This window comes from Phascolarctos cinereus, unplaced genomic scaffold (assembly GCF_003287225.1).
Source record: "Phascolarctos cinereus isolate Bilbo 61053 unplaced genomic scaffold, phaCin_HiC Scaffold_4;HRSCAF=312, whole genome shotgun sequence".
In the NCBI taxonomy this organism is placed as follows: domain Eukaryota; kingdom Metazoa; phylum Chordata; class Mammalia; order Diprotodontia; family Phascolarctidae; genus Phascolarctos; species Phascolarctos cinereus.
Window position 1 is genome coordinate 406,081,118 of NW_027555847.1, and position 16,418 is coordinate 406,097,535.

Consider the following 16,418-nt stretch of genomic DNA (forward strand, 5'->3'; position numbering starts at 1 on the left):
AAAGACCATAGTCAAGGTCACATAAGGCTCAGTAGCAATAACACTAAAAGGTCGGGGAAGGGGGGAGAGAGAGACTTGGAATACCATCTTCCAAAAGGCAAAAGATAAAGGCCTATGACCAAGATAGCTAACTCTGTCAAACTGAATGTAATCATGCATGAGGAAAAATAGACCTTTAACTTTCCAATACCCCTGAAGAAAAGTCCAGGGCTTAGCAGAAACTTAGAAATGCAAACACAGGAATCAAGAGAAATTTAGAAAGGAAAATACATTTGAGCACCTGGAATGTTCTAAACAATAAGTTATATGTTTACAGTCTAGTATGGGGAGAAAAGTCAAGTGCCCCTTCAGAATTCTAAGGTAATCATGTGTCACAGTGGGAGCTAAATAAGACACATGGCCTGGATGTGGTTTTGTTGTAGTTTGTTGGTTTTAAGAAAGGAAAGAAAACAGAGAAAAAATGAAATATACTTAAAAAAATGAGAAAGAAAGCATTTACTATTTTGTAGAGTGCAGAAGAAGAGAACATATGGGAGGATTGATCTCATGGCTTCCTTTTATCTGAACTGAGGAGAGGAGAATTAAATACACAAAAAAAGAGTTTGGAATAGAAATAAATTTAAGTCACTAGGAATTTCAGAGGGGATTACAAAAGGAGATGATGGATATAAGAGAGAGAGTGGAGTTATAAGCAAAACAGATTTCATCTTTGGAGAGTTCATCATAAAAGGTAATTCAAGAGAGAAATAAAGTGTAAGGACCAGAGATGTGGGCCAGAGATTGGTAAAGAAAAGAGGGAAAGAGGAGGAGTAGTAAACCACTTCAATTATAAATTACTGGTGCTTATCAGATTCCATCTTTCTCTACCTCCTTCTTCATAAAGAGGAGTCTAGGAGAAAAAAAAAGTGTAGGAGTATATAATGGAGGGAAATGTTAAATTAATAATAATAATAGAGAATGTGAATATGAAACACTATGAAGTTATTAATGGTCTCTTAATTGCCCAATCTGGTGGCCTTTTCTCAATCCTCATTCTTCTTGATCTCTCTGAAGCCTTTGACACTATCTTCATTCTCTTCTCCTTGATACTCTCTTTATAAGTTTTTGTGACACCACTCTCTCCTGCTTCTCCTCCTGCCTATCTGTCTACTCTTTCTCAGGCTCCTTTTCTGAATCTTCATTTTGTTATATCGGCTAACTGTGGGTGTCCCATAAGGCTCTGTCCTGGACCCTCATCTCTTCTTCCTCTATGCTGTTTCACTTGGTTGTCTCATCCGTCATGATTTTAATTATCATTCCTGTACTGATGATTCTCAGATCTACTTATCCAGCCTTAACTTCTCTCCTGTCCTCCAGAATTCTCTCTCCTGGATCTATTTTCCAGGTCACTTGTTTTTCCAAAGAGATATTTCACATTGTTTTCTAACTTTTTCATTCTTTTGTATTTGTTTTACAGTGTCTTGATTTTTCATAAAGTCACTAGCTTCCAATTGCTCTATCCTAATTTTTAAGGAAGTATTTTCTTTAGTAATCTTTTGAACTTCCTTTTCCATTTGGCCAATTTTTCTTTTTAGGGCATTCTTCTCCTCATTGGCTTTTTGGACCTCCTTTGCCATTTGGGTTAGGCTATTTTTTAAGGTGTTATTTTCTTCAGTATTTTTTTGGGTCTCCTTTAGCAAGCTGTTGACTTGTTTTTCATGATTTTCTTGCATCACCCCTCATTTCTCTTCACAGTTTTTCCTCTACTTCCCTTACTTGCTTCTCAAAATCCTTTTTGAGCTGTTCAAGGCCTGGGACTGATTCATATTTTTCTTGGAGGCTTTGGATGTAGGAGCTTTAATTTTGTTGTCTTCTTCTGGTTGTATATTTTGATCTTCTTTTTCACCAAAGTAGGATAATATAGTCTGACTCTTTTTGAGCTGTTTGCTCATGATCCCAGCCGCTTACTTGAGTTTTAAAGTCTTTGTTAAGGTAAGAGTCTGCTTCCAAAGTGGAGAGTGTACTGTCCCAAGCTTCAGGGGTTTGTATAGCTGTTTTCAGAGATACTTGTAGGGACATGTAAATTTTCAGTTCTTCCAAGGTGGTATGATAAGGGGCAAGGTGTTTACTCCTTTCCTGGCCTGTGACCACAAATACTCCTTTCTGTCCTGTAACTGTGAGGAGGGGTTTCTCTCCACAGACACTATAAGCTCCTCCACACCAGCACTCCTCCTTACCCCAGCACTGCCACCCAGAACTGTGACCCAGATCCAAACATGGGTAAAGCAAGAGATTCCTGCCTCAGCACTGGCAAACAGATCCCTGCAATCCCTCGCTGATCAGCCACTGGATTCCCCCTCAGTCTGTGGGCCAGACGCTCGGGAAGCAGCTGCCCCCACCCAGGGCCACGCTTTTGGGGAATTGAGCTGAAACCCCTCCTTCCTCTCTAAGCACCATAGAAACAGACTTTTCCCACTGACCTTCTAAGTTGTCTTTAGCATTTGTGGATTGAGGAGTCTGGAAACTGCCACAGCTGCCAGTGATTCAGTCCTCTGAGGCCTGCTCCAGATTTGCTGTGGCCTGTGCTCCCAGCGCGGTGTGATACACCTTTCTGATCAATCTTCCAGGTTGTCTTGGGCTGGAAATTTGTTTCACTCTGTCTTTTTATGGGTTCTGATGCTTCAGAATTTGTTTAGAGCCATTTTTTATGAGTATTTGAAGGGGTTTGGGGGAGAGCTCAAGCAAGTCACTGCTTTCACTCTGCCATCTTGGCTCCGCCCCTTCCTAAGCTTTTATTCTCTACAGTGTAACTTAATTGGAAGTTCTTTTCAAAATACTTTTAAAAATTTCCACCAGGGTTATCTGAGTCTGCATTAAAACACCTTCCATCTTCATCCTCACCTGTTCCCTGCCATCAGCAGGTTCAGGAGCCATAAAACATCTGTTCCAACAAGAGTTGTTCTAACCATTTGCACCATGCAGAGCCTATTTCGTATGGCTTGTACTATAGCCTGTTTTGTTGTGGCAGGAACATTTGTAGCGTCCCTGGAGTGAACATCACAAACAGCTTTCATCAGATTTTGAAAAGAACTCATTTTGTCATCAAATCCATATTCCTGCCAAAGTCCCCAGGTGGTATTGCTAAAGTGTGACTCTGGGCCAGGCTACTTCATTCCATAACAGCTGAGGCTTGATCAAAATAGGCGGCAGATGTCACCATAGACATCAATGGAATGCTCTTTGCAAGCAAACAGTGCTACCCTTCGCCACTCGAATAGCTCTTTAAATTGATACAGAATGGATTATTCAATGGTGTCATCACTCTAGCTTGTAAACAGTTCTTCTGGACTCTCCATCTATAAATACCAAGTTGACTCTGAATATCAATTCTGTCTCAAATCATTCTGCCTTTTATTTCTTAATGTATTAAATTCTTCTCTGTGCCTCAATTATCACTAAGTAAAAATTTGTGCAGGGAAAGTGACCCTTTAAGGCCCCCAAGTGGTTTAGTGCTGCAGGGCACCCACCCAAAGCACTCCAGGAAGTTATAGAATCACTGGGCACAAGGACCAATTACTCCATGCTGGCAGATCCGCGGACTGACAAGACCCCCATAGCCAAGGAGCATGATAAAATGGAAAGGGCACTGGCCTGGGAATCAAAACACCCAGTGCATCACAGTACAAGTTCACCTATGAACTAACTCCATAATGTTGGTCAAGTATAATAGTAATAATAATAATATTGATGATGGATCTATATTTTAAGATTTATACTTCAAGATTTATGAACTGATTTCCTTATAGCAATCCTGTGGGACAGATAAGAGAGGTGTGGTTATTTTCACCTATAAAATGAAAGAGTTGAACTAGATAATCCCTAAGATCTCTTCTGGAGCCAACATCCTTTTATTCTACACAAATGTGTATACACTGGCCGTGGGATGCCCCAATTCCTACCCATTGATTCTAAAGAAAGAGGGACAGGGTTGGAATGGGTAAGTAAAGTTGGCAGCCACCTACTGTGAAATAGGAAGAGGTTGGAGTAGCAACAGAGATTTTATTCTTAACGGTTCATAAGGCTCAATCTTTGTAATAAAACAAGTCATATATGTAACAGTGAGTGAAGGCTTAAAGCTTCCAATGACACACAAAAGACAGATTTTTACAATTTTGTCCAGGAGACCCAGATGATTTGTCCTAAATCTCTTTAATGGCCATTTACTTCCCTTCCCCATCCTGACCTTCCTGGGATGGAAGGGCAGGCCCGGGTGATCTATTCCAACCCATAGGTAGAATAGTGTGTTCTTTTTAGAATCAAGTCGATATCAGAAAGTTTCAAACCCTAGAAGGGATTTCTGATAAACACCAGGGAAGTTGTGAAGAATCTGGACAAGCTTTCTTTCTTCTTTCTTTCTTTTCTTTTTTTTTTAACAGCTCCTTTCCCTGCCCTATCAAAACACACACACACACACACACACACACACACACACACACACACACACACACTTAAAATTACTATGGAATATTATGATTCCTTGATCTTTACCCCCATGGGACTCATCTTGATGGCCCCATAGCCTCAGTTGGTACTAATCTCTGAACCTGAAGACCCAGAATCATTACATATCATTCCCAAATGGTACTTACTATGTTAACTATGCCCTCACACTAGAGCACTGCATCAATTGTCCCACAAACATGTAGGACATGCTGGGTTTAGAAACACCCATAAACATGAGCCACCTGCTCTCCTGACCACCTTCCTATAAGCCTAGACATACCCGCAGAGAACACTAACATGCCTAGGGAAGAAAACAATCAGGCACCCAAGCCCAACACAGTTATGCCACCCTCAAGCAGCTAGAGCCCTCCCTGCCTTCTCCTTACTCTCACTTTACATGTCACCATCCTGTTGCTACAGAGTGAAGGCTAATTAGAAAACAGCAATGCTTGAATTTCTTTTTCTCCTTCAGAGACAGCTAAGTAGTAAAGTGGATAGAATTCTGGGCATGGAGTAAGGAAGACCGGAGTTCAAATCCAGCCCCAGACACTGGGTGACCTTGAGCAAGTCTTTTAATCTCTGTTCAGTTCCCTCAGATGTAAAATGAAGATAATAACAGCACTGACCTCCCAGAGTTGTTGTGAGGATCAAATGAGATAATATCTGTAAAGCACTTAGCACAGTACCTGGCATATACTTGGTGCTTAATAAATACTTATTTCCTTTCCTTTTCCCTTCCCCTTATGTATCCTGGTTGATCATAGGTCACGTGATAATTAAGGCCTGAATTCAGGTAATAATGGTGGAAATATTGAGGAAGAGATGAATATGGACATAGTAGATTCAACAAGACTTGATACTTGAGAGGACAAATGTAACATAACATTAAAAATTCAAACTTGAGAGGCAAGGTCATGATACTGACAAAAGCAGTTCATTCAGAAAGCACAAGTTTATGGGGGAAATGATTTGGTTTTGAGGTACACAAAGGACATTCAGGTAGAGTTCTGAGTCTGTAAATTAGGAGAGAAGCAAGTCAAATGATATAGATTAGCTAATTATAAAATTAATTTTATATATGTCTTATGATTTACAAGAGTACTTTATAAACATCACTTCATTCAGTGCTCACAGCAACACTTTGAGGTAGGTAGAACAAATAGTATTGTCCCCATGTTAGAGATTAGTAATTAGAGTTCAGTGGCTTGATCAAATAACACAGCTATTGAGTAGCAAAGCCAGGGCTGAAGCCCATGTCTCCTGCCCTCATCCAGTGCCCTTTCTATTTAATAATCACTACTAGGCTACAGAAGGAACTCTTTTCCACCTTGGCTGTGTTGTACCAGTCTAAGCTGTGTTCTGCCCTAGGAGTGCTTGATCCTAAGATAACCATCCTGCCATCAGAACTGCAAAGGACTTTTGCTATGGCCCTACTGGATCCCATTCTCCCGGGCAAGAGGGAACTTGAGCTTTGCCTTAAACTTTGAAGGAGTTTATTAAAACTTTGAAAAGAGTTTTATTATTTATAGAAAATAAGTAAAGCATCTGGCTTGTGTGTTTGGAGAACTCTGGTTTCTCAGCATGCATGTAGGGATGCAATAAAGTAAAACACTTAACTCTATGCTCTATGGATTTAAATCTACAGTTTCAGTGGATTCCAAAGACCAGGGTTCAAGTCTTGACTACTATTTATGAGCTATGTGACCTTAGTTATTTAAAATAATAATAATAATAAGTATTTATATCACATTTTAAGGCTTGAAAAATACATATCCCATTTGATTTTCACACCAATTTTGTGAGGTAAGTGCCATTGTTATCTCCATTTTACAAATTAGGAAACTGAGACTGAGAGTAGGTAAGTGACTTGCTCAGTGTCATGTAGATAGTAAGGGTGTGAAGCAGGATTTTTACTCAAATCCAGGATTTCAAGTTCAGCACTCTATCTACTATGCCACCTAGTGGCCCAAGCTCTCTTATGCCATATGCTTCAGCTTCACGACCTCTGAAATTTCTTGTGCAGAAAGTATTTACAAAGAAGCCTTTGTAAAGACAAGTTATAAATAACATATTATAATTAGAAGTCATTATTATGTAGTTATTGATAAAGATATTGATAAACTCTGATAAACACTTATTTAAAAACTAAAAGTAACAATGTCAAACATAGTACAAAGAAGTAATTTGATATATGTTATTCCATTGCAGATGAAACCCATTTGTAAAGTTGACAAGGAATCTAAATTTTAAAAATGTAACCAAAATTAGTTACAAATTAAAAAGTGTCAATTTGATTAAAAGATGTTTTCCTTTTCCTTGCAGAATTTTTACCCTGTCCTAAGCTTAATGATCTTGCTTGATCAAATGGGATTGTCTAAGAAAACACATTCATTTAAAACTTTTTATGCCTTATGGAACATTTTCCAATTTACTGATCTTTTCTTTTTCCTCTTGAATAGGACTTGTATCATCAGTCCTATGACTGTGTCTGTGTCATGTTTGCCTCTATTCCGGATTTCAAAGAATTTTATACAGAATCAGATGTCAACAAAGAAGGCTTGGAGTGTCTTAGACTCCTGAATGAGATTATTGCTGACTTTGATGATGTAAGTGCTAATGTATGTGAGAAATGAACTGTATGGATACAATAGGAGACCATATCTTCTTTCTACATATGAAATTAGAATTATATTTTAAATAAAATCAATAGGTTTGGAGTGAAAGGAGGGCACCATTGTAGAATTTCTGATGACCAACATTGTATTTTCCTGCTGGAAGTGATTGGTGTAGTCCACTAACCTAAATTTAGCCACATTGCTATGACAGGATATAGATGTGCATTTTATCATCAGAGTTAATAGGATTATTTTCATCCACCATCAAAAGCTGCCACACCAAGAATGTTAAATATGCTGTAAATGCCAATGAAATTTCTAGAAAGGCATGAAACTCAAGGAAAATTTTCTGATGGTGGCTTTACATGTAAAAGGATAATAAACATATTCTTCACTTTAGGCACTTCTCTGATCAGGATGTATATTCAAAAATGATTAAGTGATTTGTTGGATTCCATCTTGAAGCCTATATCCAGAACTACCATCTGCTCTTTAAAATAAAATTAAATCCTGTTCCTTAACTCATCTTTTTATTATAGAAGGTACAGTGCAAGCTTCCTTTCTACAAGTGTATGGATTTCAGAATTCAAAATGTCACGTGTTCTGTTCTACATTCATTACATTATCTGAATACGAAAAAATATGTTGATGTTCCATTATGATTATATATAAAATGAGGAAAATGTGACATTCATTGGAAAGTTTTATCTAATAAGTCATAGACACATTTTCGTATGAAATAATGTATTTAGTCAGCAAATCTTCCTCGATCATCACTTCCCTTTTTTCCCCCCAGATGTCTTACATATCTACTTTCTTTCTCCATCACTGGAAAATTAGCCTTGGAAAGTTTCAGCTATAGTAATAGACTCCAACCTATTTTATAGGATCTTCTTTGGAAACCAAATCTGCTGAATGTTGTAATAGATACACAGCAATATACAGTGGACTATGTAATATAGTGAGAAACCATGGAGTAATGTATGTCCTTCTCTTCCTGGTGCCATGAAATTTATGGTGAATAATATGGTACATGTAAGATGCAGGATTTGAACTCAGGTCTTTCTAACTCCAAGTCCAACAAGCTATTCATTATGCCATCTAGCTAAGGCCAAGAGAAATTACATGACTTTCCTGACATCACACAGCTAATAAGTGACAGAGCTGGGATTCAAATCTTAGTCTTATGACTCCAAATCCAATATCCTTTCCACTGTCTCATTCTTTGTACAGATAGAAAGAGATATACAGACAGAAATGTAGATTTAGACAAAGATAGGCATATATAGTCTCTCTAGAGAACGGGCAGATGTAATGTTACCAATATAAATGAAAATTGCCTCAATATAATATAAATTATATTTAATTATGCTTCCAGTAATTCTATTAAGAACCTAATACCCATTTCCAAGGCTTCTTACAGTGAGGATAATTGGATAGAATGAAGGATAAAAGGGATGAAGAAGGGGACATATTCCATTTCTTCTGTTGGCATATTCAACTCCATTCTCCCATTTCTGAACAAAAGTAAATCATTTCATATCCCCTCCTACTTCACTTTCTCCTCTTCCTTTCTCTTCCCCTCCTCACCCATCTTTTCACTTTCCTTTCTGTTTCTGCTTATTTCTTAAACTATGCTCTTACTTCAACCATTTTGTATTACATTATTCTGACTATATGGGGCAGCTAGGTAGTACAGTAGATAAAGTCCTGGACCTGAAGCCAGGAAGACTCACCTCCTGAGTTCAAATCTGGCCTTAGACTCTTAGTAGTTGTGTGACCTTGGATAAGACACTTAACCCTGTTTGCCTCAGTCCCTCATCTATAAAATGAGCTGGAGAAGGAAAGGGTAAATAACTCCAGTATCTTTGCCAAGAAAGCCCCAAATGGTGTCAGGAAGAGTCAGCCATGACTGAAATGAATGAACAACAAAATTTTGACTACATGCGTAATGATCAACTATCACATGTAAACTTTTTATTTATGCAAAGCACCATGTTTTTAAGAAAGTTAGTAATGCTATTTATAACCAAGAGTCATGAGAGTTACTTGGAGCTATCATTAACTGGCTTCAGTATTTATCTTGATTCCATGACTACCAAATTCTGAAAGATATTTCATGTCAATTTGAAAACAACTACTCTACTTCTCTCCAAAAAAACACTCGTCATGAATGTAATCTATTAAACGTGTTCCCTCTTACTGAGGGAAAGGCCTAAGGTAAGCAAATAGCCACTGAAAACAAGTTCACATTGCCATGAACTGTGTATTTAGAGTGCTGCTAACACATTCAAACTTGGGTCAGTGCAAGCCTGAGTAATTGAATAATCGTTATTTATTTCTTCATAGTTGCTGTCCAAACCAAAATTTAGTGGAGTCGAAAAGATCAAGACCATTGGAAGCACTTACATGGCTGCCACAGGACTGAGTGCCACACCCAGCCAAGAGCACACACAGGTACAGCACAAATATAAACACCATGATGACAAATGTGATTGTACATGCACTCTTTATGGTCTTTCACAAAGAATTAGAACACGTCAGGACAAACCCTTCCTAATCATACAGAAACCTGACTCCTGAGGTTGTGTTTACACAACTGACTCTCATTCACTTTGTCAAGTTGATGATTACCCAGATTCATAAGACTGTTCTCCCTTTTTCTTATGGCCAATTTGGCATTCCCCGAGGCTTCAAGAACACAGTAGATGGGGAAAAACTGCTTTCTACATGAAGTCTTTCCTGAGCCCCCAGTTACTAGTACCTCTCCTCTAAATACATTGTATCTATTTTGCACTTAGATATGTGCAGAAATTGTTTCATTGTCGTCTTTGTAGACTGTTTAGCCAGCAGTGTCTGACCCACAGTAGGTGCTTAATAAATGCTTGTTCATTGATTGATTGTTTATTCCTCTTCTTCCTCTTGCCTTTTTTCTTTACACACTCTCCTTTAATTGTATCACTGGCTTGCAAGGTTTCAACTATCACCTGTATACAGATGACTATCAAATCTACATCTTCATCTCTAATCTCTATCTAGTTCCAGTTCCACATTTTTTTTTTTGGTTTGTTTTTGCTAGACAATGGGGTTAAGTGACTTGCCCAGGGTCACACAGCTAGTAAGTGTCAAGTGTCTGGTCTGAGACTGAATTTGAACTCAGGTCCTCCTGACTCCAAGGCCAGTGTTCTATCCACTGTGCCACCTAGCTGACCCTTGTTTTACATTTTTAATTGCCTGTTAGACATTCCTACCTGGTTACCACTGTATATCACTTCAAATTTATTATGTTTAAAACTGGTCCTTACCTTGCCCACAAAATTAGCTGTACCTCCTGCCTTTCTTACTTCTTCTATCAGTTTCCTTATTCTCTTTGTTACTGAGGTTAAATCTCAAAGTGTCCTTTGTTTTCTCTTTCCACAACCTCATAGCCATCATCCTTCAGTGTCCAGGAAACTTTTGCACCTACCTAGATGACTTTAACATTTGTCTCATGTTTTTCCTCTCCACCCCATCTCCTGAGATCATTGGCAACTTCAAAATACAAAGTAATGACCCCTTTGACACTCTGAGCTAACTGTTCTTCATCCATCTCAGTTCCACTGATGTTCGTTTCCATTATACTTGAGTGGTCAATTGGTAAGGCCACTCCCTGGATTGACTATATCATCAATCACTGCTTCTTTGCCCTCCAAAATCTTAAGCTTCATGTTCCCTCTCTACAAATACTACCTCTTTACCTAGCAATTGTCGCCTCTGCCTCACACAATTTCACAATGAACTCTATTCCCTTGACCCATTCTACTTCACTAAGTATATTGACCCCCATCTGGTTTCACCTGACTCCCTACACAGTCTAGTCTTTTCAATAGTTGCCCTCACCACTACTGTTTTCTATCCTAGTCCTTTCACAGTGCCTATTCTGCTGGTCTCCAATCATGCATAACCACCATGTATACCTATGCTCATATGTACAGAACACATCACCTTTGCCAGTATACCCAGTCCACACTCTATGCTCATCCACACCCAAACTTAATGTTTTATTACCACAAAACATTACTTAGGAGGATGACCATGCCATGCTACTAAATACACACTCAAATATAACTATAAAGCTAAATCTCAATTCTATAGATCTTCCTCTCTCTTACCACATCTTACCTATTAACCAAGTGCCAATATCCAGTCTAAAGACTCAGCAGGAATAGTCCTTTCAGGGATTCAGGGACCCTTCTCTACCTCTCCCTGTTGGCTCATTGCCAAAATACCAAAGGCACACAAGATGCCAGTGGCATTGAAGGCAGACCTCAGGGAACTCATTCTCTCCTCATCAACTCCTGTTGCCTACCTTCCGTACTATACCAATTCCCCACCTGCCTATCCCTACCCCTCCATGAGTCAACCCAAATTTGTTATGCTTCAACTCTTGGTTCCACCCCTTCCCTTTCCAACAGTCATCTGTCAGAGATCATTTTCATTACTGTCCAGAGTCTACCAGGCCCAACTATATGCCTTGTAGATTTTCCCTCTATACCCCTAAGACTTTCCATGTGCCCTAAACATGAACCCTCCTATATGTGTTGCCTCTCAATTCAAAAGTGAATTCCTTGAAAGTAGGGATTGTCTTGCTTTCTTATTTGTATTGCCAATGCTTAGCATAGTTTTTAGTACAGAGTAAACATCAATAATCAATGTTTTCTCTTCCATTCCCCTAAGTTTTCACTGATGCTTTCAAGTCTTTTTATTCTACTTTTGTCCATCCTTTAGAATACTCCTCATAATGACTTTCTTAGACTTTCTTCTCTTTCCCCAAGCTCCAAACTTTACTCGGCCTCATTATTGACTAATGGTTTTGTGCCCTACTAAGAATGAAGCCTTTAGACATGAGATTCCTAAACTGGCTCCTCCTCTATCTTAAAATAGATCTTTAGATATATCCATATGTTCATGGTTCCCTTAAGTCTCAGAGGAAAAGGTGACCTTTCTAAGGTTAACAGCATGTTTAGAATTAAGTTAGATCCTTAATTTACCCCTAAACTTGATACCAACTTTGTGATAACAGACTCTGCCCTGATGGCTGGAAAGAATATCCTGCTCGTGGTAAACTTCAATTCGCTGTACTATGGGGAGAAGAGACATATGAGCTAAATGCAGCATGTTGGCAAAAGTCAAGTAGTTAGATCAAGCACTATTAGATGAGGGACAAGTGTTTAATGTCCATTGACCTAGGGAATTGCCTATCCAATAACAAAGAACAGATGGGTGGACAAGCATAGGGCATAGGATCAAAGTAGATGTTCAGTCTGAAAGGAGACCTACCAATGGAAACAGAAAGGGAATGATTCAGGCTCAGAGAAGCACCAGAAAGGGATAGCCTCTGGTCTCAAGGTCAAAGAGCCTGATGTCAATTTAGGACAATAGATACATAAGACAATTTAACAACGAAGGGCCTAACCAGACACTACAATATGGGTAGAAAAAAATTCTTGAAGCAGATGTGTTTCCACTGCACATTGCCATTTTCTCTTCAGAGTAGGGTACATCAGAAACTTTAGATCCTTGGGCAAAGCCATAGCTCCAGGTAGACAACTGAGAGGGACAAATAATTAGAAGCAATGCATATAATAGAAAAGGAAGCAAAAATCTGAAAGGAAAAAAAAACTCTAACTTTCCCCAAAAAAAATCAATATTAAGCCAGTTACTATTATCTCTAAGTCAAGGAGTCTTAGATGTTAAGGGGTGCATTGACTTGGATGGGAAAAAGCTATACATATATACATACATACATATACACACACATCTTTATTTTCTCTAACCTCTGACTTTGAATTTTCTTCAATTATGCATTTTGTAAGAACAAAAGGCAAAATACTCCACAGGTTTCATCATCAAAGGGATCCATGACACACAAAAAAATTAAGAACCTCATACTCTAAGCAGTCACATACAAAACTACCATGCCCAAAGCACACTGACAATGAGTCCCATTCTACTAGTAAATTGAAATAAAAAAAGACTATGTAGACAAACTACTTTTGAATATTTGTGGTATATGTTTTAAAATCTCAGAGGAAAGTAAAAGGAATGTAGTAAACATTTCAAATAGCTATGAAACAATTTTTATTGCTATTTTCTTTATTTAACTTACCCATTGTTTTCTCAATGTAGAAGGATCTTTGGAAATAAGATTTTTTAATTAAATTTTTTTAAAGTATGTTAGAGAAATAACTAAGGTGAGAAATAAATTGATGACAGAAATGGAATTGTGTAAATGTTTTATAATTGTTTAATTTTGATGACTGTACAATCTGAAATTCTTTTTTGTCAATATTTATAAAAATGTAAAACCTTGTTTTACTTTTAGGGAAGTGTGGAGGAAGGGAAGATGATTTTATTTTCACATATTGAGTTTGAGAAGTCAATGAAATATCCAGCTGGAGATGTTTAACAGGTGATTGGCACTGCTGGTAAAAGATGAGAGAGAGAAAAAGAGAGACAAAGAGAGTTAGAGAGGAGAAGGAAGGAAAGAAGGAAGGAAGGAAGAAAGGAAGGAAGGAAGGAAGGAAGGAAGGAAGGAAGGAAGGAAGGAAGGAAGGAAGGAAGGAAGGAAGGAAGGAAGGAAGGAAGGAAGGAAGGAAGGAAGACAAAAGGTAGAAAAAGACATATACACACACACACACTTGCACAAGCTATACACGCACAAACATACACACATATGTGGGAGTCATTTGCATGGAGATGATAATTTAATTCAAGGAAGCAGCTAAGAGTATAGAGAGGAGAAGTGAGTCCAGAACTGATGTTTGGGAGACACTCCTACTTGAGATGGGAAATGGAGGGGAAATGAGGTATTGTAGATAGAATGCTTAACTTAGAATCAAGAGGACTTGGATTAAAATCCTACTTCTGCCACTTCCACATGTGTGACCATGGGAAAAGTCACTTAATCCCTTAGTTTTCTCAGCTATAAAATTGGGATTACAGTAACTATAGTGCCTACTTCATGGGATTGCTCTGAGACTCAAATAAGCTAATACATTAAAAGAGCTTTACAAACTTTCAAGTACTTGAGAGATGTCAGTGATGCATCAGCAAAGAAATCTGCAAAATAGCCAGAGCTATCAGACAACAAATCACAGGTCCCTAATGCATTGACATATACAATTACCTGTGATAAAAGTCATTGGAAGGAACTGAATTTCGATTTTTGACCCCTAGCAATAACACCAGGTGCATGATCATGAGCAGTTCATTAAACTTCTTTCCCTATTTCCTTTCATCTTTAAATTAGGAGTGATAAAATAGTTTCATTAGTTCCCTCACAGAGTGACAAGGCTCAAGGTGAACTATTATAAGTAAATATTTTATAAACTTTAAGGTGTGATGTCAGTTACTCTTATTGTTGCCATCATCATTATTAGATTCCCTATGAAAAACATAAAATAAGTTCTCCAAGAGTATATAAAGGATAGAAGATGTTACATTTAACTGGGGTGACCTAAAAAACCATAATACAAGAATATGTGGCATTTGAGTTGGGTCTTGAAGTAAGAGAAGGATTTTAATGTGTGTAGATGGAGGGTAAATCATTCAAGGCCTCTCTAATCTGATACCAGTTTACCTTTTCAACATAATCTCTTTATTTCCCTTCCCATAATCTGTTCCAGCCAAATATCCCACAGTTACACAAATGTGCCCCATGTTTTCTCTGTACTTTTGTGCATGACATGACATTTCCTAAGAACTTTCCAGTTTTTCTGCCTATACTGTCAAATGTAATATGCAGAGTACAAACAGAGTGATAGGAAATCAGAAGACATACTGTGGATGTCTTTGAGTGACAGATTACAGACTTGGAATTTTCATAGGACTTAGTCACTTTTACAGGTGATCTCCAGAAAAGGTGCATGACTTTCCCAAGGCCACACTGGAAGAAAGTGGCAAAGCATGGCTTTAAACCCAGGTCCTGAGACTGCAGATTTAATATTTTTTCTAATAAAGCAACAGGGTTACCAGTGGGGAATCATTGAACTTTTTGTTTGGAAGAGGACAGAATCAAAGCCCTGCTGGAAGGAGAGTAATATAGTGACTGTTTATAAAACAAGTGAGAGCATTCAAGCAGGAAAACCATTTAAGCTACAGTAATAGTCTTCATTTGAGGTTATAAGAGCCTAAACTAAGTTGATGACAATAAGTATGTAAAGGAAGGGATAAATGGGAAAGCTTTACATAACAATTAAATGTCTTTGATGACTGATTGGATGTTGGGGCATAGGTGAGAGAGGACTACAAGTCATTATATACCTAGTGAATTGAATTATCTTCTTCCTTAGTCTGAAAATTGGATTGCTAAACTACTCAACTGAATTCTTGTTTTTGGAATTAAGCCACATTCTCCCTTTATCTTTGCTGAGCTTTTATTGTTGTAAAAATAAGAAGAATACCCTCCCTACCCACCTCAGAGGATTGTGGTGAAAATTAAATGAGATCATGGAAGTAAAGTACTTTGTTATGCTGTAAAGCATCTATTTGCTCTGAGTTACTACTGTTTCAATTGCTGTTAACAATGAGGTCTCTGAAACCTTCCGTTACAATTGAAAGTCATAAAAAAAAAATGAGATGAGAAATCTTTGAGAAGAAAAGTTAAAAAAATCACATTAGGGCTTTTTTTAGATGGGTGTCATAATTTGGGTTATGCCCTCTGAGGTTCCTTCTAACTCTTAGGTTCTGTGAGTCAGGGATCATTTGTTGCACGTTTATTTGTCAGAAAGGAAATGTTATGTTGTGTTTTATTTTTTTCCTATAATGAAACTGCTCTTTCTAAGGTGGCTTAGCTGTAATTTTCCTGCAAAGTGTATTTGTTACACAGCCTTTTGCTTGTTGGTTTAACAGCTTGTGTTTCTAGTTAAAGAACAAATAGTTTTACCCCTTCCTGCACATACCTTCATGAAATGTTTTCCCTCTAAGTCACAAGCTTAGCAACATTAGTGCCAAAACTAGAAAAGCTTTCCATGTGTAAGGATGCTGCCAGCAAATTTTTGTTTATGCTATAAGTTGAAAGCAACTTTTCATTTTCAAGCTATTCATTAGAAGTAGAAAAATTCTCTTTCAAAGGGTTACAGGTGCTATGTCCTGTTTCTTCTCTGAGTAATGGAATCTTTTCTTCTGGGGGCCCCAGAGTCCAGGCCTTCCCTCACTTAGATAATAGAAAGCATTTATATAGTGCTTCAGGGTTTGTAAAGCACTTTGATCTTCACACTTTGAGAGGTAGGTGCTAGTATTCACCCTGTTTTACAGAAGAAAAACAGAGAGAGGTTAAGT

The 16,418-nt window shown here is 38.0% G+C and overlaps 1 protein-coding gene across 1 annotated transcript in view; it reads left to right on the forward strand.

The window, feature by feature from the left end:
• Nucleotides 1-16,418, forward strand: part of ADCY2 (adenylate cyclase 2) — a 554,774-nt gene that overhangs the window by 520,824 nt on the left and 17,532 nt on the right. Inside the window, exons 21-22 of the mRNA XM_021004443.2 lie at nucleotides 6,942-7,088; nucleotides 9,447-9,554. Coding sequence (XP_020860102.1) covers nucleotides 6,942-7,088; nucleotides 9,447-9,554 — 255 coding nt within the window. The remainder of the gene's footprint in view (nucleotides 1-6,941; nucleotides 7,089-9,446; nucleotides 9,555-16,418) is intronic.